This window comes from Mustela nivalis (assembly GCF_964662115.1).
Source record: "Mustela nivalis genome assembly, chromosome: 11".
NCBI lineage: Eukaryota > Metazoa > Chordata > Mammalia > Carnivora > Mustelidae > Mustela > Mustela nivalis.
The window spans coordinates 67,489,799-67,515,203 of record NC_139030.1 but is presented as its reverse complement, the minus strand read 5'-3'; the positions used below and the strand labels follow the sequence as shown (position 1 = coordinate 67,515,203).

At 52.9% G+C, this 25,405-nt stretch overlaps 1 protein-coding gene across 1 annotated transcript in view; it reads right to left on the bottom strand.

Annotated features, from left to right (window-relative positions):
• LOC309844097 (contactin-associated protein-like 4) overlaps nt 1-25,405 on the bottom strand; it is a 127,104-nt gene that overhangs the window by 31,456 nt on the left and 70,243 nt on the right. Inside the window, exons 7-15 of the mRNA XM_082690279.1 lie at nt 24,609-24,752; nt 23,486-23,750; nt 19,046-19,195; nt 17,348-17,519; nt 14,125-14,231; nt 13,086-13,205; nt 8,507-8,704; nt 6,392-6,548; nt 1,178-1,305 (exon numbers count right to left, since the gene is read on the bottom strand). Of these exons, the coding sequence (XP_082546405.1) occupies nt 1,178-1,305; nt 6,392-6,548; nt 8,507-8,704; nt 13,086-13,205; nt 14,125-14,231; nt 17,348-17,519; nt 19,046-19,195; nt 23,486-23,750; nt 24,609-24,752 (1,441 nt within the window). The remainder of the gene's footprint in view (nt 1-1,177; nt 1,306-6,391; nt 6,549-8,506; nt 8,705-13,085; nt 13,206-14,124; nt 14,232-17,347; nt 17,520-19,045; nt 19,196-23,485; nt 23,751-24,608; nt 24,753-25,405) is intronic.

Below are 25,405 nucleotides of genomic sequence, written 5' to 3'. Positions count from 1 at the left end.
GGAGGAGGAGGAGGGTGGGGAGGGGCGGCCAGGGAAATCAGAGAATCGAATCCAAAGGAAAGCTAGGCAATCAGCGGCTGTAAGCATTTAAAAATTGTTGACGTGCCCGGACCCTTGTTGGGACCTGCTCTGTGGAGGCCGGTAGAGGCTGTTGTCCAGGATCTCTGAAAATGGGATCAGTGCACCTGCACCCAGAATGGTTTTGATGGAGCAGTGCCAAATGGAGGAGAAATTAATGAAATCATTCCTTGTCTTGTGAGCCTATCCTCTGCCATGGGCTGCTTACTGCTGTGCATGCCTTGAATATTAATGTGCCCTGTGCAGCTTCGAGCCCCAGACGGCTGCTCCAACCACTGCTGACAAAATGAGGAACCAATTGCAGGGCTCAGTAACAGCTTGTCCGACCACAGGATGCTGAGAACAAGGCTTCCTAACTGCATATCTTTGGCGGTAGCACCAAGGCAGATGTTCAGATCACATTTAACATTTTAATGGAATAAATTATCTGAAAAATTAATTGAATGAAATGGGTTGCAGAATGCCGATGTCAAAGATTTTAAAATGGCTCTGCAGTTTAGGTCATCAGAAAACGAAGACCACCTCTTTTCCCGTAGATAAAATGCCCACGGACTTTGAGTACAGATGGTGGGATGGAGTGGAGCACAGAAGGAATTTCACCCCAAACCTGATGAAACCAAGAACAATGAGCGACGCACACAACAGCTCTCAAATTCTCTTCCGAAGGCCTGTACCCCGACCTGACTCCCGCCTAGCATCTGGCAGCAGTGCCCAAGGCTGCAGGGCTCAAACACGACCACTGTCTTCCTTGCCTGCACCCAGACTAAAACCCTAACCGAGAAATGGAATGAACAGAGGAAATCCGCAGGAGTCTCACGATAATCCTGAACCGCGAAGAGAGCCTTCTCTGGGAGCCCTTGGCGGCTCTGAGTGGATGGGCTCTGAAGCTTCCTGGCCGCAGGCCTGCCACCACGCTCCCTAGTGATGGTTTGTATCATTGAGTAAGAGCGACACAGCATTAATGCTTTCCCTGTCTGCAAAGGGACACAACTTCTTCATCGGCACCCCGGCGGGAAGCAACAGCTCAGCACACTGCAGCCTCCTCGCTGTCCCACTGACCAGCTGCCCCCAGGAAAGAGGTCCCGTGGACCTTACTTACGGTCCCCCTGGCACAGCAGAGGCCCCAGTCTGTAGGCTGCAGCAGAGCTTGGGCGGGCTGCATCAGCTACCACGATGCGTGTCACGGGCAGGTGTTCCTTGTAGGACAGCACACCTGTATCGTTGGTCCTGGGGGAGAAAACACCCACTGATGCCGCATGGGGCCAGTGCATAGGCTCAGCCACCAAATGTTGACGCATGACCCTTACTGGGTTTGCAAACACGGACAGTGCCCACACCACTGGCCTCAGAGGGGGCAGGTGGCAGATTCAAAAGTGGGGTCATCTGGGCACAGCTGAGGTCACATTCCAACCTGATGAAACAGCTAACTGTTCTTCTAAATATAGTGCCAGCACAGGACTCGCATGAAGTTTTTATGTCTTCTGTGCTATTAGGTGTTCCACAGGGAAGTCACTACATTGGGTGTATTACCTATTAGCAATACAAAATATTCTATACAACATGTAAATACAAACATTTTTTGCTCAGAACTTTATTTTCATTATTGTTGCTTTTTAATAACGACCTTGTTTTTATTTTGTCCCTTCTTACTGATTTTATAATTTTTAAAACTTATTTGAAACCAATTTGGGGATAAAATTGGGTGCAATGTTGTCTTAACTGTGGTTCATGAGACCACGTGTGGGAAGGTGCTTGGGAAACGTGCCCTCTGCTCACACCCTGACGAGGCACAGGGGCATGTGTAGTTCCTGCCCTCCATCCAGGAGACATGGCAAGGATGCCTGGCTGTCACCGTGCTCTGCAGAGTGAGCATGCAGTGGAGACACAGCAATGTCTCTGTGGATGGTGTGAGGCAGGCACCGGCCCCTCCTGGCCGATCCCGTTTCTCCAGCACCAGAGGGCTGTGCTCAGTTTCTGCAGTACCCTCCTGTTATCAGAAGGGACATCAGTTCTCCTTCTTCTTTTTTGTAAATTTTATTTATTTATTTGACAGAGACAGAGAGAGAGAAAAAGAGAGATCACAAGTAGGCAGAGAGGGAGGCAGAAAGAGAGGTGTAAACAAGCTCCCCACCCACCAAGCAGAGAGCCCAATGTGAGCCTCGATCCCAGGATCCTGAGACCACAACCAGAGCCGCTTAACCCACTGAGCCACCCAGGCACTCCGGGGCATCAGTTCTGTGTGGGTTTCTGATTTATAGACTGTGGAGGCTCTGATGAGCAGCTAGTGCCCTGAATCTGCAGGAGCAGGGTCAGCCGTGTGGAGATGAGGATGGAGGTGGGGAAGGGGATGGGGATATACACAAAGATGAAAACTTTGTTCAGTTTACTTTTAGAACCGTCATATTTTCACCTACTAAGCTAGAACACTCGGAATAAAACAAATAATGCAATAGAGTTAACAAGGATGGGAACAACTTAAAATGAAATACAAACATAAATGAATGAAACAAATCACAGATAACCATTTATAGCATAGCTACACTGAAGGAGGGACCAAGAACTAGTCTGTGACTATTTTTACACTACGTGTGCTAAATGATCTACCTGAAGTCAAGAAAGAAAAGGAGGGGGAGGGAGGAAAGAAGGAAGGAAGGAAAAGAAAACCCTAGACCTTTAAGGAAATGTTAGCTCTATCAGTAGGCTTCCTCTCTGTCTTTCTCCTCCACACCCCACCTCAAGTTATGGGTTAGTGATTCCGATACCACTTTTTGCAAATTCCAAGACTGAAAATAGAAGTACATGCTTTGTAGAAAACGAGGACCAGGCTCCTAGCTGTTGGAAAGGGAGTTACAATTACGGAAAGAGGATGGTTAGAATTTATCCCATGGCAGTGTAATGGGATTGGTGAGCTCATGCATTCTAAGACATTCCAGGAGTACTGAGCACACCTAATTCCAAGTACTGATACCCAAGTACCATTTTTTCCTAAAAGGAACCAGAGCTTGTAGAAATGGCGAAAGCTGCAGCAGAGAAAGTACGAGTTTGGAATCTCGTATTGTGCCAAAAGTAAGAAAATGCTAAAGAATAGACACGTATTAACATATTAAAAGGGCATAGCTTGAAATGACTCCCACTGGTCAAATCTAGAAAAAATTAAGCATGAAATTTAAAAATGGCAGGAAAGGGTTACAACACAGTGAATTAAGTAAAAATTCAAAAGCCCACAATGATATTAATAAATAAATAAATTGTGTGCGTGCGTGAGAGAGAGAGCTAGAGAGAGAGAGAGATTAGGGCACACGTGAAAATGAAAATGTAGAATGTTACCCTTTGGAGATTTGGTTTTGGAAGATCCTCGGCTATGTTTTCTTTTAAAATCTACTTTTTCCTCTTTGATATTTGATCTGAAATCTGACTGGAATTGGTTTTTGTGTAGTGTGAAATAAAGGCCAAAATTTAATTTATTCATATGGCTATCTAATTGACTCAGCTCTATTAAAAGGACCATCCTTGGGGCGCCTGGGTTGCTCAGTGGGTTAAAGCCTCTGCCTTCAGCTCTGGTCATGATCTCAGGGTCCTGGGATCGAGCCCCACATTGGGCTCTTTGCTCAGCAGGAAGCCTGTTTCCCTCTCTCTCTGCCTGCTTCTCCGTCTACTTGTGATCTCTCTCTGTCAAATAAATAAAATCTTTAAAAAAAAAAAGGACCATCCATTCTGTACCTGGCTTTTCCCCTGTCCTGTCATGTAACTGTCCCTCTGCCTTTGCCCCAATATCACATTCTCTTCAGACCCAGTAGGAAAGGCCCTCTAGCTTTGTTCTTCTTCAACATGGTCTTGACTCTTTTTGATGCTTTTCTTTCCATTTAAATCAGAGAATTAGCTTGCCAACTCACACCCATGCACACACACACAAACACACACACACCCACCCTCTGAGTTCATTTACAGATTTTTAATCTTTCATTTTACGAATTTCAGACTAACAGACACATTGCAACCGTAGTGTGAAGATTGCCCACTCACGCCTTGTCCCTCGGACTAATGGTGGGCATGCTGGGTGCGTCAGCCCTCTGGAGCATCAGCCTGGCTTGCTCAGGCCAAGCACATCCTTGAAGTCCATGACTGCCCCCAGGTAGAGGGAAGGGAGGTGTCTGGGGCAGGCACAGAGCATCTGGGGGCCCTGGGCGGGGCACTTGCTACAGCCCACCCCTTGCACTGCACTGATATCCTGTGACCATATCGGCTCCTTTCTGTCTTGTGATTGACTCTCCAGGGTGGTGGCCGGTAGTGTCCCCAGTGGGCCAAGCCCTCCGCTTTGCTGTTGGCTCTGAGGTCTTAAGTCACACATACCAGCCCCCTTCGTCCCACCCACTGTGGGCACTCCTCTGCCTTGGGGCACTGCTGCTGGATGAGCTGTCCACCTTGAAGTGTCTTGAATATGGCTTTCCTGAGGCTCTGACCTCGGCCTCTCCCCTGCCAGGCTGTGGTTGCTGTGACTGCCATGTCCTGGGTGAGTCAGTGCCGGAGAAGACCAGAGAATTCTTTGGATTTAGGCTGTGCTCTCCACCCCAGTTGCATAGAGGCAGCACAGTGCAGCACGTCAGACACAGTCCTCTGCAGCTGTGAACTGGTTCACTGGTGTGAGGTGCCCAGGTGGCCCGCCGTCTGTGGCTCTGGGTTACTGTTGCTCCCAGGGGCTCTAACCCTGTGACTCCACGTCGTGCAGACAGGAAGCAGAGGTTCTACAAGTGGATCTTGGGGCAATATCCAGAAGGATCAGTGATGCTGCATATCCAGAAACATCTTTCCAGTGGGAATGAGTCACAGGGGCCATAGGGCAGGCATTGGGGGTCAGAAGGCAGAAGGGGGCTCATGCCCTCTGGACAAGACACCAGGTCTTGCAGCTTTCTGGGGTTTCTTCCTGGTGGACACCCTGTTCGTCACTGACAGGAGACCACAGATACACTGGCCCCCCCATGTCTCACCCCCATGTCTTGTCCATAGATGGTCTTCAGTTTTCAGTCTTGCTCCTTCCCAGACCCCGACTGTCAGAGTCATTCACCCCTGCCCCAGAGGCCTCCTCCACTCCTACATCACGTTAATGGCCAAGGGTCCTGCTCTGAGCCACATAGCCAGAAACGTCTCCTTACTCCCCCACTCCACAGCATCCCGATTTTGTCTTGATTCCTGAGTGTAATAGACATTCTACAGCCAGATGGATCCCGTAGATCAAACTTTGTTCCTTTAAAGGTGATTCTGTGTCCAGGACCTGTGCCCAGAGTAGCGTATAAATGTGGTACCTGAAGTGTTTGAGCTAAGGGGAGTATTTTTAAATTGGGGATACATTTGAAACATGAATCCCAGAGATTTCAAAACCTTCCCACTTTTCAAAGAAATTAAAAAAATCAATATGCCATGCAAGTTCTTTAGCCTCAAGTGTAAGTAACCAATTTTCTAATTTCAGATGTTCTATCAACATGAGACAGCTTTTCCATTTCATATGTGGAGGACCATTTTCACATCTGTGGCACTCCGTAGGCTAGTATTTCCAAAGTGTGATCTCCGTGTGATATATATGATTTTAAACATAACCTGATTTGACCAGCGATGTGATCCCATTATTTTGGACTCGCTCTCCAAGCCGGGGTATGCAGGCCCAGCCCGCTTCCCCAGGCAGCACCCCCACAGAGCACCATTCCCTTTACTTGTTTGACCAGGGACTGCTTCATGTCCCTCGTCTCAGAGGGACATTTCAGAAACTATGTCCTGTCAAAAAGATACATCTTAAGTGAACTTCATGGGGCATGATTCAAAACCATTAGAAATGATAATGAGGCTGATGTCATACTGAACAAAAAATATTAGCGAGTCCCGTGGATTTATCAAGATAATAGAATATTGGGGGGTGAGACAGTGTGATATGTGGGTTTTCATAGCAGTAATCTGGGCAGGGGTGAGCAGGTGGGGCAGCCCACCACCTGAGGCCGATCTCGAGGTGGTGGCTGGTGGTGGGTACCTGGGGCTTGTTATCGGTGATCTGCTCTTGTTGGGAGGGAGCCTGTCCCTGCCCCAGATGAAGGCATTAGAAGTAAGAAACAGGAAGTGAAGAAAAGAAAGCAAACCAGCAAATCATTGATCTTAATCATTCAGATGAACAGTATCATATTTTATCACCATAGATGTTTTTTTACCCTCTCAGGTGTGATTTCCTCCCCCCTGACCCCTGGCCTGGCTTGTGTAGCATCTCCCCGAACATACACATTCTGAGCAACTGGAAAGCCCGTCTTGTGGACGGAAATCACATGCAATTCACCATTCGTCCTGGTCTGCGTCGCAGTTGCAGAGATGTTGGGAGTCAACGCAGTTCCCCGCTAGTCCACAAGCACACGTCTGGGCCTCAGGCATGGAGCCTGCCCAGTAAGTGCGTGTCCCGTGGGTGCTTCCAACCCACCAACTCAGAGGTGTTCCATCTGAAAGACAGGTTTGAGAAAGTGACTGCTGCTTGGCCCCCGAGCCCTGCCTCCCTGAGACGACTCCCTTCCCTCCAAGATCATTACTAAGAAACCGGCAGCCAAAAACAAGTCTGCTCCAGAAAAGAACCTGTTCTTAGTGCTGTAACAGGATGGTGTTGCTGGGACAATTCTAATCCAGCTCGGGTTTGTCCGACGACATCAGACTGATTGCAATGAAAATAAACAGAAGTACCCAAGTCTCTCCATCATGGCATTAATAAGTTTTAATCAGCCAAATTACATGATTTCTTTGAGAACTAGATTAAAAGGTGAGCTGTCCTGAGGGCTAAAACACTGGCAGCTACACTAGAAGTGACACCTGCTGCGGACCTGAATTCCTGTTGGATGGAAACAACCCGGCACAGACGGGTGGGTGTCCAGAAGTGGGCTCCTTCTCTCTCCTTTCCCCTCCAAGGCTCAGGCTGTGGACTCCCCTCTGAGTCCGGGCTGTGGGCTCCTGTGGGCACTGTGTGGGGCCAGTCCCTGCTGAGGCTTGTCTGCATCACTGTGCTGAACAGCCAGTCACACCTCCATGGGTGAACCCTCTTCCCCGGGGCCAAGCACATCTTCTGTTCTGAAAGCCTAAGCAGCGGCGCCCCCACGGGACCAGAGCCCACGGCCACCATATTACAACTCGGGCCACCGGAGGAGACGGACCACATCTCCATGAACCCCAGCAGCCCCAATCCCCGGGAGGGAGTGATGAGTGAGGGTGCCCTGGGAGGCGCACCCACGGGGCTGGTGGAAAGCGGTGCTGTGTGGACGTTCCTCCATGCCGGTGAGTGGCTGCATGGCCACCAAGAGACTCTGAGCACCCAGGGTGTGGCAATGCCATGGTCCGTCCCGCTCCCTGACAGATTTGGATCTCTCCACCTGGGACAGGCAGCCGCTCCCAAGAAAATATGTGGCTGCTACCACCTCCCTGTGTGGCCAGAACAGAGATGTGCAAGAAGGCATCTAAGATGAATTACTTCCAAATTAAGCTGATAGCTCATTGCTAGGAGGCTAATGGCATTTAAAATATTTAATAGATATTTGGATAACACTTTTAAAATTTTAATTATTTCACCATTGTGCTTTCAAACCAGGGAGAAATGACATCACCGGGCTGCGACTTCTAAGTGTGTTTTCTATATCCCTTCTCTCTCCCACCAACAGTGACTCTCCAAAGGTTGTCCGAACACCAAGGGCCTCTGGTTGCATTTTCAAATTGGTAAGTACTATGGAGACTGGGGGAGGTAGAGGGTTTTGCCTGAGAGAGCCCGGCCTTCCAGCGGGAGCCCTTGGTCATCCTTCCCTTCAACCAGCAACTGCTCTTTCTCAGGAGAACTAGCTTTAATCTGAGGCTATATACACTTTCCTACCATTTTCCTCATGGATGAAAAGAGGATTGATTTGCAAAATTCAAATATGAGCTTGTGTCATAAATGCTGTGTGGTCTCCACTCCCTGCATCCACACTGGGAAACTGGGAGCTGAGGAGCCAGTGTGGAGTTTGTTCCTGGGACCCTGAAGGGGGTGTGCAGAGGGCCTGAGAGTATCCCAAGTAGGAACATGCATGGTGGAAGCCATGTCCGGGAAGACATATGCCTTCATAAAGAGTGAAGCAGTAGATGGTTTGAAAAATCAAGGCCAGAGCAGGAGAAGAGCAGTGAGGACCAGGAAGACACAAGAAACAGCGCCTCAGTGAGGTAATCAGAAGGAAGGAAGGCACAGCCCAAAGCAGCATTGAGAAGCAGTCTGGGTATGAGGGAGAAAGGGAAGCATCTTCCCCTGGATCAAGCCAGACCTGCACTCCATGCTGCCTCCACCTATGCCTCAGCAAGGGAGGTGGGGCTGGCAGGGGCTGGCAGGGGCCGGCAGGGGCTGGCAGGGGCTGGCAGAGGCTGCTGACCTGTGCATATTGTGGGCACCTACCTTGTGGGTCCCGGAGCCGAGACCTCCTGCAGTGGAACTCCAGCATCTGCTGGCAGTGCCTGGCACGGGCGATGATGGCCCGCAGCTGCTCCAGGCTGGCCTCGTACTGGAACACTGCCCAGTGGGGGTTGTTCTGGTCTGCGTCCTTGACCCTGGTGAGGGCTGAGCTGTTGTGCTGCACGACGGTCCACGGGACGTCTCACGGGTGGAGCAAGAGAGAAAGGAGAGGAGCATCACTGAGCGGGACACTCAGCACTGCCAGTGGCCTTCTAGTGGGCCGATGCAGAGGCAACACAAATGGGACTCTGACCCTTAAATCATGGGAGAGAGTGGTCTTCCTGTGATGATGTGTGTCAGTTATGTCTGAGCTGATCCTGTAGTGAAAGTGGGTGTTTCTGGATTTTTAGCCAGACAACATTCATGGGAGAGAAAAGACGTATAACTGCGTTATTAAATTTCTCTAATAATTTAAAGTAATGCAAGGCAAACAATGGCTTTTCTACTAGAACAATACTCTTTTCTTCGCTGGAGAATGAGCCCGACATCGTCAGCAGCCCGTGCTCCTCTCATGTGCTCTGACCTGAGGGCTCTCTGCAGGTCACTGGGGCGTCACACACCTGCTCCATTCAGACTTGAGAGGAACGCAGAAGTGGCATTCCTGGACCCACACCTGACCCTGCTCTGTAGGACGAGATGCCCTGGCCTTGACAGTGCCATGAGCCCTGGCCACTTCTGTCTACCTTGGACACCTCTGTTTTCCTGGGACACATCTGCCTACCTGGGGCACCTCTGTCTACCTGGGACACCTCAGTCTACCTGGGACACCTCGGTCTACCTGGGACACCTCTGTCTACCTGGGTCACCTCGGTCTACCTGGGACACCTCTGTCTACCTGGGATGCCTCTGTCTTCCGGGGATACCTCTGTCTTCCTGGGGGCACGTCTGTCTATCTGGGGCACCTCTGTCTACCAGGCCCAGTGGCTGGAATATGAATCTTGCATGCTGAATACTGGTGTCCAAGGGGACATCGATTCTTCTAATTCCATTGCTGGGACTCTCTCTGTGTGGTTCAGTCACTCAGCATCATCTCTGAGAAGGAATTGGTTAAATTGTCCCTTTTTTGTTGGTATATGTCCAATTAAGAGGCCTGAAAAGCAGCCATATGGACCCGGTTCTGTTGGTTTGCTACTTTGTGTGGCCCCTGTCGATCCTGTGTGTCTGGAATTCCTGCCCGAGCTACATCCACGGCCCGTGGCTGTCAGTGTGCATCAGACGAGGACTTCAGGCCATGGAACAGCTTGACCAGGGAGTCCTGTGTGAGCTGCCTGCTGTGTGGACTGTGGTGGCACATCCCAGAGTTGGAGCGGCTCGTTTCTTCAGGACTTTTGCTGCTCTGAAGCTGCAGGAGCCCAGGAGTGAGTGGGCTGGGGGTGTGGGTCACCTGCCATGGGCCTCCACGTTCTCGTGGGGATGGACCTGGGGTCGCTGGGGATGGGTCACACTGGAGTCCACATGTGACGGTGGATCCTGAAGCCTGTGTGACGTGGAATTGTGGGCTGCCCTCTGGACACGGCTGGGGAACAGAGGGGCACATTGGTTCCATGCGGGGCTGGATTCATCTGGACTGAAACCCAACACTCACTCTACCATGAGACGCTCCAGTTTCTGACTCGAATGCTTCCTCTGACCTGATGACACATCAGAGCACAGATGGCAGAGTTCACACAGCAGGTGAATCCAAACCAAACCAGATTGGAGCACGGCACAGCTGCTGGGCAGGGCCTGCATCCCCAGGAGGAAACTGAGGAACATAGACGTTTCCAGCATGGAAATCGGCCTCAGAGACCCGAGGGCATCACGTGGTCCTCACAGGTACCGAGAAGACATCCCATCTGCACTGAACGTCCTCACGGATGGGAGGCAGTGGCCCATGCCTCTTTTGTGGTGATGAGCCAGCGGTGCCCAGGAGATGAGGAGCCCATGGCCTGTGGCCCCCACCCGTGTTCTGTCCTGGGTGGGTCACACAGGCCTCCGTCACTCACCAGGTGTGTTGGAGACATGTTCCTCTGTTGACACTGCTGGGCACACATGCTGGGGGAACGGGGGGCTTCTGCTCCCACCCTGGCTGCCCTCCAGCTGCTGCCTGTGAGGAGCCCCAGGGATGCAGCTTCCCTCTGCTGTCTTCCTGGTCCTTCTTCCCAAATAGCCCGATTCCCATTACGATTTTGGCAGATTTTGTGAGCATCACAAACACGTCAGTTTTCTTTCCCTTGAATGAAACATGAGCCTTTGGCCCCTGACCCTGTTTTCAGGGATGAGGGACACGGTAACATTGCTGCCCCTGGGAAGGCAGACACCCAGAGCCCAGGAGAGGGGGTCCCGGTGCAGCATCTCCCGAGACCACTCCCAGGGCTTTCAAGGCTCCACCCGCCCCAAGGACGACCCTGGACATCCTCAGAGCCATAACGACTCTCAGCCCTAACATGGACTTCGGGTCCCCGTCTCCTGCTGCACTGTTCCCAGCACAGAGGGGATACATGACTCCCAGGACCAAGGAGGTGGGGGTAGGTCTGTGGCCCTGCCTCAGTGCCACTCTGAGTCTCAAGCACACACATACACACACCTGCACACACATTACATGCACACCCACACACATGCCTGCACACATATGACATACATACACACACCTGTACACACACATGACATGCACACACACACATGAGGATGCATCCCCACTCTCCTGGGGTTGAAGCCCTGTCGTCAGTCACACACCATTGTGTCACCCACAGTCTGGTGTTGGGCCCCCAGGAGCATGTGCTGGGCTGACGAGCTGGGACCAGGCCTCCCCCCGAGGCAGCATGCTGTCACCCACCCAGAACGGCTCCTGGCACAGGGTGCGTGGTCTGCCCAGAATGCTAAGGGCAGCAGGGACTGTGTGGCCACGCACCACCTCAGGCAGAAGACATCCAGAGGAGATGTTTGCCCCAGGCACTAGGGGTCCCCAGACACTGGCCTCAGACTAGCCCTTAGTGTTTGCCGGGCTGAGCGGTCTGTCAGGCATGGACCTGTGTTGGCACCGGCCCTGACAGTCTGGGCAGCTGTGGGAGGGCTTTTGTCCCGCCTGCACACGTGCTGCATCCCAGACGCTCCACACCCTCTGGAGGGAGACCTGCCTGGTTCACATTTGAGCAAGTCTTTGCTTAAAGGCAGCAATAGCCAGATTTTGTCTTGAGAATTGAAGAGCCAGAAAATCAAAAATTTCATGGGCATGGTTTTAAACTATTCAAATATCATGAAAAAAAAATATATCCAGATATGGTTCTCTTCTCAGGGAATTTGCAACAGGGTGTGCTGTCTTCACCCACTGTTGAAACCCAGCATGAAGCCTGAAGGCTTCCAGCATCTGGGGCGATTCACTGATACCCAGAGCCCAGAGCCTGAGGGAGGGGGTGGGGGACCGTGTCTTCCTGCAGAGCCAGTGGTGTCGTGGGAATGCGGGCTGGCCTCGGCTGCTCACACGACCCCACCCCTCCCGTGTCCATGTTTCCCTCATCCAGACACCAGCTTTTGCGCTGGGACTGCCGCTCAGCTGGACCTCATCTGTGGAAACCTCATTTCCAAACCCAGTCCCATTTGCAGGTTCCGGGGAGATGTGAAATCTTGGGAGACAGTGTCCAGCCTTGTGCACAGAATCTGGATTAACTGAAACTTAACAAGGTAGAACATTTAAAGAGGAGGCAGTCCCGTCTAGAGACGGGAGCTAATGTCCCACTGGAAGGCAGAGATGGCAGTGTGGAAGGTGTCCCTTCTGGGGCGTGAGGGCCTCAGGGTGGTGTGGGCCGAGGGGCGGAGGCGTGGACTCCAGTGTGGACGAGACACGGGGCTGTGGCCGCAGTCAGAGAAACAGACGCAGCCATTAGAGAGCTAGGCCGCCCGTGTCTGAGAGGAAACCAAGAACTCAACAGCACACGCTGCCTGTCCACATGGACTCAGAGGCCGTCCCCTGTCCTGTGGAAACCCTCACAACTTTTACGGCAGAATAGTGACAAGGCAGAGTCAGGGGGCTCAGCTCAGCATCCCACACTTGATTCTGGGTCAGGTCATGATCTCAGGGTCGGGGACTGCACCTTGCAGTGGGCTCTGTGCTTGATCTCAGGGTCGTGGGACTGCACCTTGCAGTGGGCTCTGTGCTTGGTGGCGGGGGTGTCCTGCTGCAGATTCTCTCCTCCCCCACACTTATGCCCTCTGTCTCTCTAAAATAAGTAAAATCTTTAAGAAAAAACAAGTGAAAATGCTTTTGACTTGCACATCCATTAGTTCAATCAGATAAGTCTTGAAAAATCTTTTGTTTTAGGATTTAATAGACAAAATTATATTATTAAATGTTCCACAGAATACATGCCTGATAATGACATAATAATGAATTTTTACTTCTGAGCTATTTTTTAAAGATTTATATCAAATACTTTTGTTGAATAACTACTCTTACAAGGGCACCCTAATAAAGCTGCTAACCAGGTACAGATCTACTTACCGGCTGTGCTTTCGTGTTTAATAGGAGTTGAAATTGCTGACTCACCTGTCATGTTGCAGAACACGGGGAAGGGCTGCAGGGGTCCACTACCATCTGGGTCCACGTAGTATCTCCCCAAGGACTCGCCCCTGTGCTTGTAAGCCTCGCAGGACTGCTCGTAGAGGGCTGGGGAGAACTACCAGTCAGTCACCGGAAATGGGGTGGAGGGAGAGTCCTACATTTCCAAGGAGGAGGTGAGGGAAACCCCACGTTCGGCCCCATAGCAAACAGTCACCCCCTGGGAGGAAACGTGACCAAATCTGAAAATGCAGAACGATTGTTAAAAGGCATGTGTGTGATAGGTAATGAAGGAAGGAGAAGAAAAGTGTGCAGCAATCAGACCTGTACTGCTGGTGAGCCCCTACAGGCAAATACGATTTCCTGGCCCAGTGCAGAATTTGATGCACTGTCCCATCACCAGGAACCAGACCCCGAGTGTCTGCCTGGATGTCACCTGTTGGCAGACGTTACTAGAACACGTGAACCTTTGTTCTTCGTGAATGTGTCCCCACGCCTCTCCCCTCCCACACTGATTAAGAGCAGGGGGTGACTGAGCGAGTCAGATCCCCTCTGACCGTGTCTCAGAGCGACCTCACCAGTGGGTGACTGGGGACCTGCCAGCGTTCCCTCTGCTGGGGAGGACAATGGTGACACCCACTCAGGGGGGCCTGGCTCACTTATCACCTGAGGACGGACAGTTACTTGTAAGAGTCGAACTAGAAACATCAGTCCATTGAAGCACAGCCACCGGGCACCTGCCGTTTCGGTGGGGGATGGATGAGAGGAGATAGGGCCATGGGGGCTCCTCCTCCCGTTGGGCACTGGACTCTGGTTCCAGAACCTTCTCTCCCCTCCCCCATGGGCAACTCAGAGACACCATGGAGCCCTTCTTGATCTTTGTCTCCCCTTCACCCCGTGTCTTTGTGAGACTGGGTCCTGGCCCCACCTACGCCCCGAGGATCAGACCCTGGACTTTCAGTGGGTCACATTCCTAAAACCCAGGCCCCGTTGTGAGAGGAGGGGTGGGGGCGGGGAGAGCACTCACGCTGGCGGCACGTGGCACCCGTGTAGCCCGTGCCGGAGCAGTTGCAGTGGAAGGCAGTCCAGGTCTGGGAGCATCTGCCGCCATGCTCACAGTGGTTGGGCAAACACCTGGGAGGAGAGGAGGGCTCCGTGGGACCCCTGGTCTTCGGGAGACATGGTCCTGCTAGTCGACATGCGGGAACATAGAGGAGTGGACAGCGGCCACCCCCAGCCCATGATGACCAAGCGACCAGACCCGGGCTGATGAACCCTGACTCATCAGACTGACACGTGTGCTCCTCTGTCCACTGGAGAAGCCCGCTTCCTGCCACAGTAGCAACACGTCGGTGCTGCATGTGGCTGGGGACCGAAGTTGCTTACAGAAGCCAACCGTGACACTGTGTCGTGACGGACTGTGGCCACATGGAGCATTTTGAGAGAAAGAATGGAAAAAAAGGAGAGACTAGGGAGGGGCCACCCGCTCACAGGGCATCTGTCTCAGCTCACCTACTTCTCCGAATAACCATAGCAGAAAACCCTCGTGACCTCAGATTACTCGAAGACTTTCATTTTCTTCAAGTTTTGTTTATTTAAGTAATCTCTGCACCCAGTGTAGGGCTAAAGCTCATGACCCCGAGATCAGAAGTCATAGGCTCCACCGACAGAGCCAGCCAGGAGCCCCTCAAGGACTTTATAAGGAAGATATCAAAGCAAGATCCATAAAAAAGAAAAGAAAGGGTACATTTGACTTTGTGTAAAGCAAGAGCTTGTGTTCTTCAAAAGATGTTGTTCAGAGAGTAAGAAGACAAAGCTGAGAAAGAGCCTTTATCTGTTAAAGGACTCTCAAAACTCAATAAGGAAACAAACACACCCTAAAAAGCATGCAGAGGACTCGAGGGGACGATTCTGCAGGTTAGATGCAGCGAGGCGTCAGACCCAGACCACGGAGAGGCATCCATGTGCCTCTTCTCAGGCTGTGCATGGAAGAGTGACCTGAGTGAGTGGTGGCGGGGACCTGCAGGGACCGGGGTCCCCCTTGTGCTGCTGGGGGGCTGGACGCTGCACCATCACCCTGGGCAAGGGGCTTCACACTCCCAAACCTAGGTCTGTCCTGAACCCTGTCCGGCCAGTCCCCTCTGGTGTTTGCTCAAGGACAGTGGAAGTGGACCTCAGATGGACTAGTGTCTGAGCCTCTCCTGAGCCTCACAGCAACTTCATGGTCACAGTCTGACATTGGACGGAACCCAAATGTCCCTCAAGCTGGAAGTGAAGGCAGACTGTCCTTCCAGGTCAGCGGGGACCAGCGACCAATAAGAAATACGTTTACGCACACGGGAACAGACATGTGCAACAGACAGCTTCACACACATGAGTGCCCAGCTCTTCCCAGTTGGAGTACAGACAGGGGTACAAGAGACACTGTCAAAGCTGAAGGGTATCAAAATAGAGCGCCATCCAGGGGCACCGCGTGTAAGGGTGCAGTCATCCTGTGACTTTTGTATCCTCTCTGCAGCCTTCGACGAAGTTCTAGTTTAAGCCCTGACCGCAACCCGATCTTTCTGTAAACTGGCATATGTGACAAAGAACCTTTATATGTCGGATGACATGTTTCTGTGTTTGTGTTAAAAACCTGCTTTTACTATAAGCGTTTTATGCACAAACTGGTCCCCGTTGATTGCTTGTTAAAAGCTGCATGTTAGAGAAATTTCCCAAGAGCCGAGGTAGCAGCGGACAGGGACGCCGGAACCATGTTCAGTCGCCCCAGGCCCCCTTTCTGTTGGCAGCTATACCCCCCAGTGGCCCATCCGCCAAGTATGGATCTGGGGGTGTGCGAGCCCACAGGCCAGGTGCCCTGGGTGCCTGTGCCCTACACCGGATGCGGCACTTCACTGAAGGCCTGGTAACCCAGCAGTGAGGCTGCTGGTGTACTGGCCACAGTCCCCCTTTGCCAGAGAAGGGTCATTCCCCCCACCATGAGTGGAATGAGCATGTGGGGAAAGCACGTCTGAGAGAGTGAGTCACTCACTGGTGGGGACGTGTGTTGCTGTTATTATTATTATTATTTTTAAAAAGATTATTATTTATTTATTTGACAGACAGAGATCACAAGTAGGCAGAGAGGCAGGCAGAGAGAGAGAGGAGGAAGCAGACCCCTGCTGAGCAGAAAGGCCGATGTGGGGCTCGATCCCAGGATCCTGGGATCATGACCCGAGCCGAAGGCAGAGGCTTTAACCCACTGAGCCACCCAGGTGCCCCTGCTGTTATTATTTTAAGATTTTTCTATTTATTTTAGAGAGGGGGATTGGGGGCAAAGGGGGAGAGACAATCTCCAGCAGGTTCCCCGCTGAGTGAAGCTCCTGAGGCCATAACCTGAGCTGAAACCAAGAGTTGGACTGAGCTGCCCAGGCGCCCATGTGTCCTGCAGGTGACAATGACTGTTGTGACGCTCCCACTGAACTCTGATCATTATACAACAAAGACTGAAACGGGACTAAGCTGCGAAGAGACAGAATAGGTGCACGTGAATTCAGAGTTGCTCATGCAAGGGAAGAAGGGGTTTCTCAGCCTGTAGCATTTATCCAAAAATATGTTAGCATTTTCAGGACGAAAACGCTGGCCAGCCTGTCTCCCCAAATCACCCCCGGTGTTAGAGCCTGGCTTTCCTGCCTCAGTGACAGTGACCTTCTTTCTCCCTTGCCCACTTCTTGCATTTTCCTTATTTCTCCTCCCCAGACACACCTCTGAGGTCACCCCTGGTCCTCAGGGGGCTGCTCATCCCTTCCTGGGTCCTAACAACCTGTCCCTTGGCAGGCCCGTCCTTGCAGCCCCTGCGGACCTGGGGCAGTTTGGCTCCCCCTGCCCCTGGACACCCCACCCTGACCACAGCAGGATTCTGGTCTCCTGCACCTGATAATCATGATTCCTGCTGTCCAGGAACATGCTATGGACCCTCTCGCCGTGGACATCGCCACGATGTCTACACGGCGTGCTCTGGATGAAGACGCTTGTGAACACCGGAGAATAGCCGCCGAGAGAAAGCTCCTTCCTCCCAAATCCCATCGTGCCAAGGAAGGGGTTGTACACAGTTACAAGCAGTCTTCTTGCTTTGCTGGACTCCCCGTGAGCAGCAAGGGAAAGGGGTATGAGGGGGATACCAGAACCCGGAGGGAGAGGATGCGCACCCACCTGTGGGCGCCTGTGATCAGCCATCACAGGCCCAAGCACAGGGCGTGCGAGCTGCTTACCTGTCTCGGATGCCGCAGGAGTCTATGTCCAGGCTGCTGAAGTTCCCCAGCACGCCCCGCTGCACGGAGATCAGGTCCACCTCCTGGGCGTTAATGGAGATGAGCCTCAGACAGCCCTGGAATCCGGCCAGTGAGGCCTCACACTCAGACCCGGAGCCGGAAGAAAGGCACCCTGATGGCTCAGAGGTGGGAATACAGAGAGGGGCAGGGTCAGCACCGGCCGTCCCGTCCGGGAGGAGGGCGGCTCGTCCCTGTCTCGGGCTTCCGGCATGGGGACCCCCTTGTACTTGTGCTCACTTGGGGACAGAGATTCTAGGTTGGCAAGGGTGGGTGACACTGAAGTGTGGTTTGGGTGAAAAACAGCGTCTACAATTCAGGCTGAACTTGGAGCTGGGTCTTTCTCACAGCAGGCTAGACAGCATTAGCTCCTCCTGATGTTGCGCATCGTAAACAAAACAATTTAAATGCACATGGGTTTAAAATTAGAAATGAAGGAATAGATTGTGTTATTATAAGGACAAATTATTGAAATCACCATGTTGGAAAGATGGCCTTTGGCGGGAAGGTGACTGGGCACCTGCCCGTCTTCTGGAAGCAGCGTGCGGCCCCAGGTGTGGGGCCTGTTCCAGCTGGTTTGTCCTGAAAGCCAGCCTCCGCAGAGTAAGGGACATGGATTGGTTTTCTATGGCAATTGGATTTGTACAGGGCAACTTGGTCAAACATATAATCAAAGATTAATCTTCTATAAGAACGTCTTAGTATCATGATCGTCTGAGTCTGTGTGACAGCAAACGCGGCATCCAAACAACGGCCTTGAAGTCTATGCCAGGTGTGAGGAAATAGGCCTTTGGTTCTTTCCACCAGTAGGCCAGCCCCGACTGTACACCTGCTGGGGGCACGCCTAGGGACTCTGCCCTCAAAGTGCCCAGGGAAGCTGTCTGTGCCCCCTGCCTGAGTCCCGCCATGGGCGCTGTTCCCCGGGGACCAGTGCCCTGAGCCAGTAAGCCCTCTCAGAGGAGAGCGTGGGCCTGGGCTCCCACCTGGTCCCCCAGAGCTGCATGCCATCAGCTGAGTGGAACCACAGGGGATTCCACTAGGCAGAGGGGACTGGGCATCCAGAATCGTCTAGCAGGCATAATGGGAAAATTCGGAGTTGTATGCCAGCAGCCACCCCACAAGGAAGGTTTGGTCTGAGGGAGAAGTAGACAGCAAACCCACTGGTAGAATTCTAACATGGCAAATGGTACCCTGTCCCCGTAATGGCTGGCTGGGAGCTGCCTAGGGCCAGAAGGACCAGCCTCGCTGATGCTCACCCTTGGGGGCCACCCTAACCCACTGACCTCTCAAAGCCTTGCCAGGGATTCCTGTGACCCAAGAGTACCTGGGACCAGAGGGACAGCAGGGAAAGGAAACTGGGGAGTCTCTCTGGAAGGGGGTGATCAAGACTAAGACTCTCACACATACAGCTGGAAAAGGACATTCTAATGACAAGGGTCCTAGTAACTCTCACATGTTTATATAAATTATGCCTCAGGACGGTTGCTGAGGAAACAGTACAGTCCATCACACCTGCCAACCTCTCAGGGAATCTGCCACATGTGACACAGTAGAAAAAAGTCACATCAGATACAGGACAGGGGCAAGGGAGGCGGAAATCGGGTGGGTGCCAGCTAGTGGGGTCGCAGCCCTGTCACTCACCTCCAAAGTGATAGGAACCATCTGCGTGGGTCTCTAGAGGCAACGCTGTGTTAACCGCCGAAACCCCAACCTGGTCCACCACCACACTCAGCTGGTTCCTCCGGGCTGTGAGGGAGACCGAATGCCACTGCCCGTCATTCAGTCCCGCACCTGGGGAATGGAGATCAGCTAGAGACCCCATGAACCACTGCCCATCATTCAGTCCAGCATCTGGGGAACAGAGATCAGCTAGAGACCTCCGTGGACCACTGCCCATCATTTAGTAAACACCTGGGAAATGGAGATCAGCTAAAGATCCCCGTGAATCACTGCTTGTCATTCAGTCGAACACTGAGGGAACCGAAATAAGTGAGAGACCCTTGTGAATCCCTGCCTGTCATTCAGTCCAGCACCTGGGAATAGAGTTCAGCTAGGGATCCCCATGAACCACTGCTCATCATTCAGTCCAGCACCAGAGAATAGAGATCAGCTAGAAATCCCTGTGAGCTACTGCCCATCATTTAGTCCAGCACATGGGAACAGAGATCAGCTAGAGACCCCCATGAACCACTGCCCATCGTTCAGTCCAGCACCCGGGGAACTGAGATCAGCTAGAAACCCCCATGAACCACTGCCCATCATTCAGTCCAGCACCCGGGGAACTGAGATCAGCTAGAAACCCCCATGAACCACTGCCCATCGTTCAGTCCAGCACCCGGGGAACTGAGATCAGCTAGAAACCCCCATGAACCACTGCCCATCATTCAGTCCAGCACATGGGAATGGAGATCAGCGAGACATCCCCGTGAATCACATATCTCATGGTGCTTCAGAGAGTGACATAAACTTCTGAGTCCCACACGAACAGGGACCTGGGGTGGGGGTGGAGGAACCCAGTCCCTCCAGGACCCCTGCAACCCCTGGAGTGGACACCTTCCTGCCCCCTCCATGTGATTTACCCTTTGGGGGAAAAAAATGGAAGAGTACCTGTTCTCTAAATTCTGGAACAGATGCAAGGAAGTCTGATGTTGTTTTTCTGCTACTCATACCCTTCATGTAAGAATCAAAGTCTCTGCGGGGGACACATCATAATGGCCAACCCCCACCCCCACCATGGGCAAGCCGTGGGAGGGGATATCTGTAGTTCCTGCCAGGTCACCATGAGGTCTCCAAATACCCTCTGATATGGGGCCAGAAGCTCCCTGCGTTACCGACCTGTCTGTCTCCAGGCTGCTCATGTTAAATGGAGTGCCACATGGGGGGCTGTGACCCTGACCACCCCACCCGGCAAGATCAGGGGGTTCCCATGGAAGGGATGCTGGGTGGAGGAGGGGCTGAGGGACTTGTCCTGGGTGGTGGTTGGTCTGGTCCCAGGGTCACATGGGGTGTTTCCAACATCACGGGCCTGCCTCTGCTGAGGCTCTGGGTAGGATGGTTGGGGTTGTGACTCTGATTCTCCCCATCAGCCGGGAGCCCCTCATCCCTAGGCCTGGCTGAGTTGGCAGCTGGACCCCATGCAGGAGCATTGGTCTCTTGGGGTTACCAGATTTCCAGTTTTTTATTGGAAGTCAAGCATCTGGATTTTGCTTTTAAATCTCTGTGTGTGTTTTCTTTTTCCACTGATTTTTTAAAATGGAAAAGGAAAGTCCATTTGGGTTGTCCAGGGTTCAGCCCAGAGATTAAACACAGCATGAGCCAGAAAAGGCACCTAGCTAAACATTTCAGCAGCCAGTGAAGCTAAGATTCCCCAGGGGCTGTTTTGTGGTCCCACACATTTGACATTCGAAAGGGACAGAGTGAGAGAACATTTTGTGGCCTACAGAAGTCTTTCTGACCTCTAGCCGGTGGAACTAGTATTTGTAAACAACTCAAGATGAAAATTTACACAGTTGGAAAGCATGTTGAAAATATGACCCAATTGTGTTCTATTCAAACACATTTTCAAATTGGGACCTAATTCAGCTTCACGTCCAGCACAAGTTCACCTTGACTCCAGGTGAGGACCTTAAGGGACATTGGACATCCTAAATATCTGGTAACCAAGGGGAAAAGCCACCCTTCCTTAACAGAAAAGTTTGACTTACAATGACTTCTAAATAAATATGTCCTTCTCATTAAAGACTGCTGTCCCGGACCCTCCCGGCAGCGCTCGGAAAAGTGCCCGGCTGTCAGTTGCTGCTCGTGGGGGCCAGACGCAGGCCTGGGGTTAGTAGGAGAACGGGCCAGGGACGGCTGTGGCATGAAGGGGGTGGGGAGACTTCATTGCACCCCGGCTGTCTATTCTGGGCTCACATTCACAGCCTGTCTTCTGTAGTCATGAATATAACCACATCCAGTGCTTTGGTGTGCGCTGATTATTTATCAAGACATAATGTGTGGACCCTGGTTTGGTAGTTTCCTCACGGGGATCTGGACCTGGCTGGTGCCTCTGGTTGCAGTTTGGTTTCCCCGTGGTCTGGCAGGTGCTGGCTCAGGTTGGGGTCTGCTCCGGGGGTTCAACAAGGTGGGACCAGAGCCCCACTCTCTGGGGTTGTCTCGGGGTCATCCTCATGGGCTGTTGGCTGAGGGCCTCTGCCCCTTGGGGGTTGTGGACTGGCTGCCCCATGCTGTAGCTGGCACAGTGGGTCTGCCCTTTGTGGGTGTCAGGGGACCTCCGGGGGCTGAAGTTTTGTCCTGGTCACTTAGGCAAAGCTCCTGGCTGTCCTACATTCTGATCCCTGGGACCAAGCCCCGGGCCAGGATGGCCAACAGCAGGAAGCTGCACCTGCAGGGACATGGAGCCCCAGGAGGCAGGGTGCAGCTTCAGGCCACCCCCAGGGGTTGAATGGAAACAGGATTGTAAGAGTTGAATGCCAATTATCACACGCAATCTTCCAGCAATTTGTCAAATCCACCAACTGAGGGGTTAAGTGTGACCTGGTTCTTCGTGGGACTTGACCTGAAGCAATTTCTTTGAAAGTCTTAAACTGGGCCAGGACAGAAGCTTCCTCAGGGCACATGGGATCCCCATGGACTATGGGGTCCTGGTGGCTTACAAAAATTAACCTTTTTTCTATGCCAGCGAGTCTCTGAGGCAGCTCACGGCTGAGATACTGCATGTAAGTGATTTCTTTCTCGTGAGCTCACTCTTGCAAGCTTGTCCCACTATTAGCATTCAGTAAGCTATAAGTGGCCATCTGTCTCCAGACGATGGGGGGAATGGCAGTTGTGGAGCCCCGACCTTCTCAGGGACGTGGGTCGAAGGCTGTGTGTTGAAGTGTGTGCCCTGGCTTCATATTTACCTTCCCAGGGTCTCTCTGCTTGTTTTCATGTTGCATGGCTCTTGAGGTAGGTTCTAGGATGGACGGAGGGGGCTGAGTCTGCTTTCCGCCCATCAGCAGAGGGTCAATGGTTAGGAGAAGGCCAATGGGTCCTGGTCCTCCCAGGAGTGTGCTCATGGACACAGACATGGCCCTCTAGGGTGGCGCCCATGGGGACCTCCTGTGCCAGCCCACTGTGGCCCCACTTCTGACCATGCCGATGGTCCAGTGGCCCTCCAGGTCCATGCTCAGTGCCTGGCGGCCAGTGCCACTGAGGAAATGTGGTTCATCACAGGCCAGCAGGATCTTCCTGAGAAGGTGTGCAGACCCCCCACTGGTCCCAACCGCCAGGCTGGGGGTCCGTCCCCATCCCTTCCCCACCTCTGCCTGAGGCCCTCAGATCCGATGCCAATCCACAGACCCAGAAGTAGCTGACTTCCTGATGGGCAGCAGCGAGCAGACAGGCCCCACCTCTTTCCTGTCCTCAGTCCAGGAGCGATCCGCCGTCACGCATCATGAAGAACATTGTTTTAGGACACTAGCAATTATCTTGAAAACCTCCTCAAAGTATGTGTCCAACCAGAATGGCTCCTTGCCTGGGGGCAGGAGCAGGTCAGCAGAGAGGGCAGGTGTGTCTTCAGGATGTAGTATTTCCTCTGACCATGCTATCCTCCGGGGACCCACCACATTTCTGGACGCACAATTGGGGGTGGCAAGGTTGGCGGGCACCGTCAGGTCTGATAGGCAGGCAGCTGCCTCTCCACCAACACCAAAGGTCAAGAACAGGCTCCCTGTGGCCACGTTCCCTCAGAGAGCAGAAGCACAGGGAGAGGCATCTGGGACGTAAGCCTGGGGTCTGGTCAGCTTGATGGGTAGGGCACAGCATAGGGTTCCCTGGAATGGAGTGGGGGGAGCTCTCAGGCACTCCCTCTTCCCCAGGTGGCTAGGTTGGGCTGTGACGGCCACCTTGGGGTCGGCCTGTGGTGCCATGTGGTGTGAATGGCAGGGACTGTGTCCAAAGGTAATGGGGCACAGGGACCTGGGTGTGAGGACCCCGAGCATGTTACAGACTGCAAACGTCACATTTGAATCAGAGTGTGAAATTCCCATGGGCCCTGCGGCGACATAGCCATGCCGGCTACAGCCTGGGGACACAGATTACCTGCCATGATGTCACTCCTCACGTGTCCTGGAGACGGGGACAGGCCCAGTCTGAGGGCTCCGTCCCTGAGCGTGAGGACAAAGCCCATGGAGCCGCGAGGGTGTCGGCGGGACAGCAGGAGCCCCGCCTGGTTCCACGTCCGGAACTGGAAGCTGATGGAGACCCCATCCTGTGCCGGGGAGCCTGGCAACACCAAGCGGCTCCCAGCGCTCGGAAACGTGACCAGCACAGACTGTGGCTGAGAGCAGGAGAAGGAGGCGTTTCCCTGAGGACAGGAAGCAGATCTGAGGAGGCCCTGGAGGAGGGGGGCTGCTTCTCACTCCAGTCCCCCACTGTGGCCCCCAGACCCATGGCCCCCCAGCTGGAATCGCAGGGTGTGGTGCTGCCGGCATGACCTCCTGCCCACCCAATGCCCCAGGCCCAAGATACACAGACCAGCTGCTCAGCCCAGTGCAGGCCTTGGCCACATGTTGTGCAACTCTGCGCGAAGCCAGGACAAAGCCCAGAGCCCGTGAAGCCCGTTGAAACAAGATTCACCTCTCGGGAGAGCACACAGCCGACAGAGCCCACAGACGGGTGTTTTGACTGAAGGTGGGAGGCAAGGACCCAAAGCCTGAATACTTGTTCCTGTGACCCAGCTACCGGGAGACCGGTCGGGGCTCAGCCTCGGATGCCAACACCCCACACAGACCCTCCTTGTCATGTCTCAAGGGCCACGGAAAACATGCCAGCTTATCGATCCATGTGTGTATCCAAGCTCCCGCGGCCAACGCTGTGTTCACACTCGAGGTGCAGGAGGGACAGGTTTCCTGTGGGGTGGCCCGTGCTCCCATCGCTCACGGAGGAAACCCCCGTTGCCAAGGGGACTGGTCCCTGCAGGCAGCTACCTTTGCTCTCTGGAAAGCTAAGATGGGATCTCTAGCTGACATTTTAATGGGAGACGTGGGTCTTCGTCTCAGATTTAAACAAGAACTCTAAGTTCAGTGAGCTTTGGTCTGTGTTTCTTGCTCAGGTGATGAGGGTGTGACATGAGTCACATCCCCCTAACCTGACGTCACTCAGGCGTGCACAAGGGCCCTCATTCCCCCGAGTCCCCACCCTCTGTCCCCAGGCAGACTCTTACCCTGATGAGAACCTGGGGTCTGTGCTTCTTGGCCAAATCAATGATATCCTCTCCATTAAAATTAATATTTTCTAAACATCCGTCGAAGTGTTTTCTTTGAAATGTCACAGATTTTCCAGGTGCTAAAATCCCTCCGAAGCTGATCTTAGAAAGAAAAATGACATCAATAATATTTCTCTAGTCATTTCCCATTAACTTGCTTAAGACATTCATCACTCAGAGGCGTAGCAGGAAGAGGCCCAGGTAAGCAATTCTGCATAATCGGGTGTTGTGTTCACTACCTTAAAGGAATTTCTAAGCAAAAGCTCTGAAATGGTTTACTTGCTGTTAGTGTCTGGCAGGCTGGAGCTCCCTCATCTGTGATCAGGGGAAAGTGTGGTTCAGCATCTCACTGGGACCCTCGGGAGGAAAGGGCTTACTGATATTCATGACGGGACAGCAGGTACAGGGTGGCCTGGACGCGGGCCCTGGAGCAGAGCACCAGGCCCTCTGCTCACCATCAGCTCTGCACCTTCGAGTGCTGAGGAAGTCTTGTCCCCGCAAGGGGTCTTCTCTAATGCTGGCAGGTGCAGGTGGGCCCTCCAGGGTCCCCACAGGAGCCCCTCCCTGTCCTGTTGCTACCCTCCCTTACAGCTCTTCCTAAGGGCACCTCCCCATGTCCCAGGGAGCCGACCAAGACAGCCATCCCATCTGTAAAGTATGAGCTGAACTGGTCTCCTTGGGGTGCTCATCAAACCGGCTGCCAGGTGAGGGGAGGGTCCCACCTGTGTGTCCATGGCAAGGGACATCTGATCTGT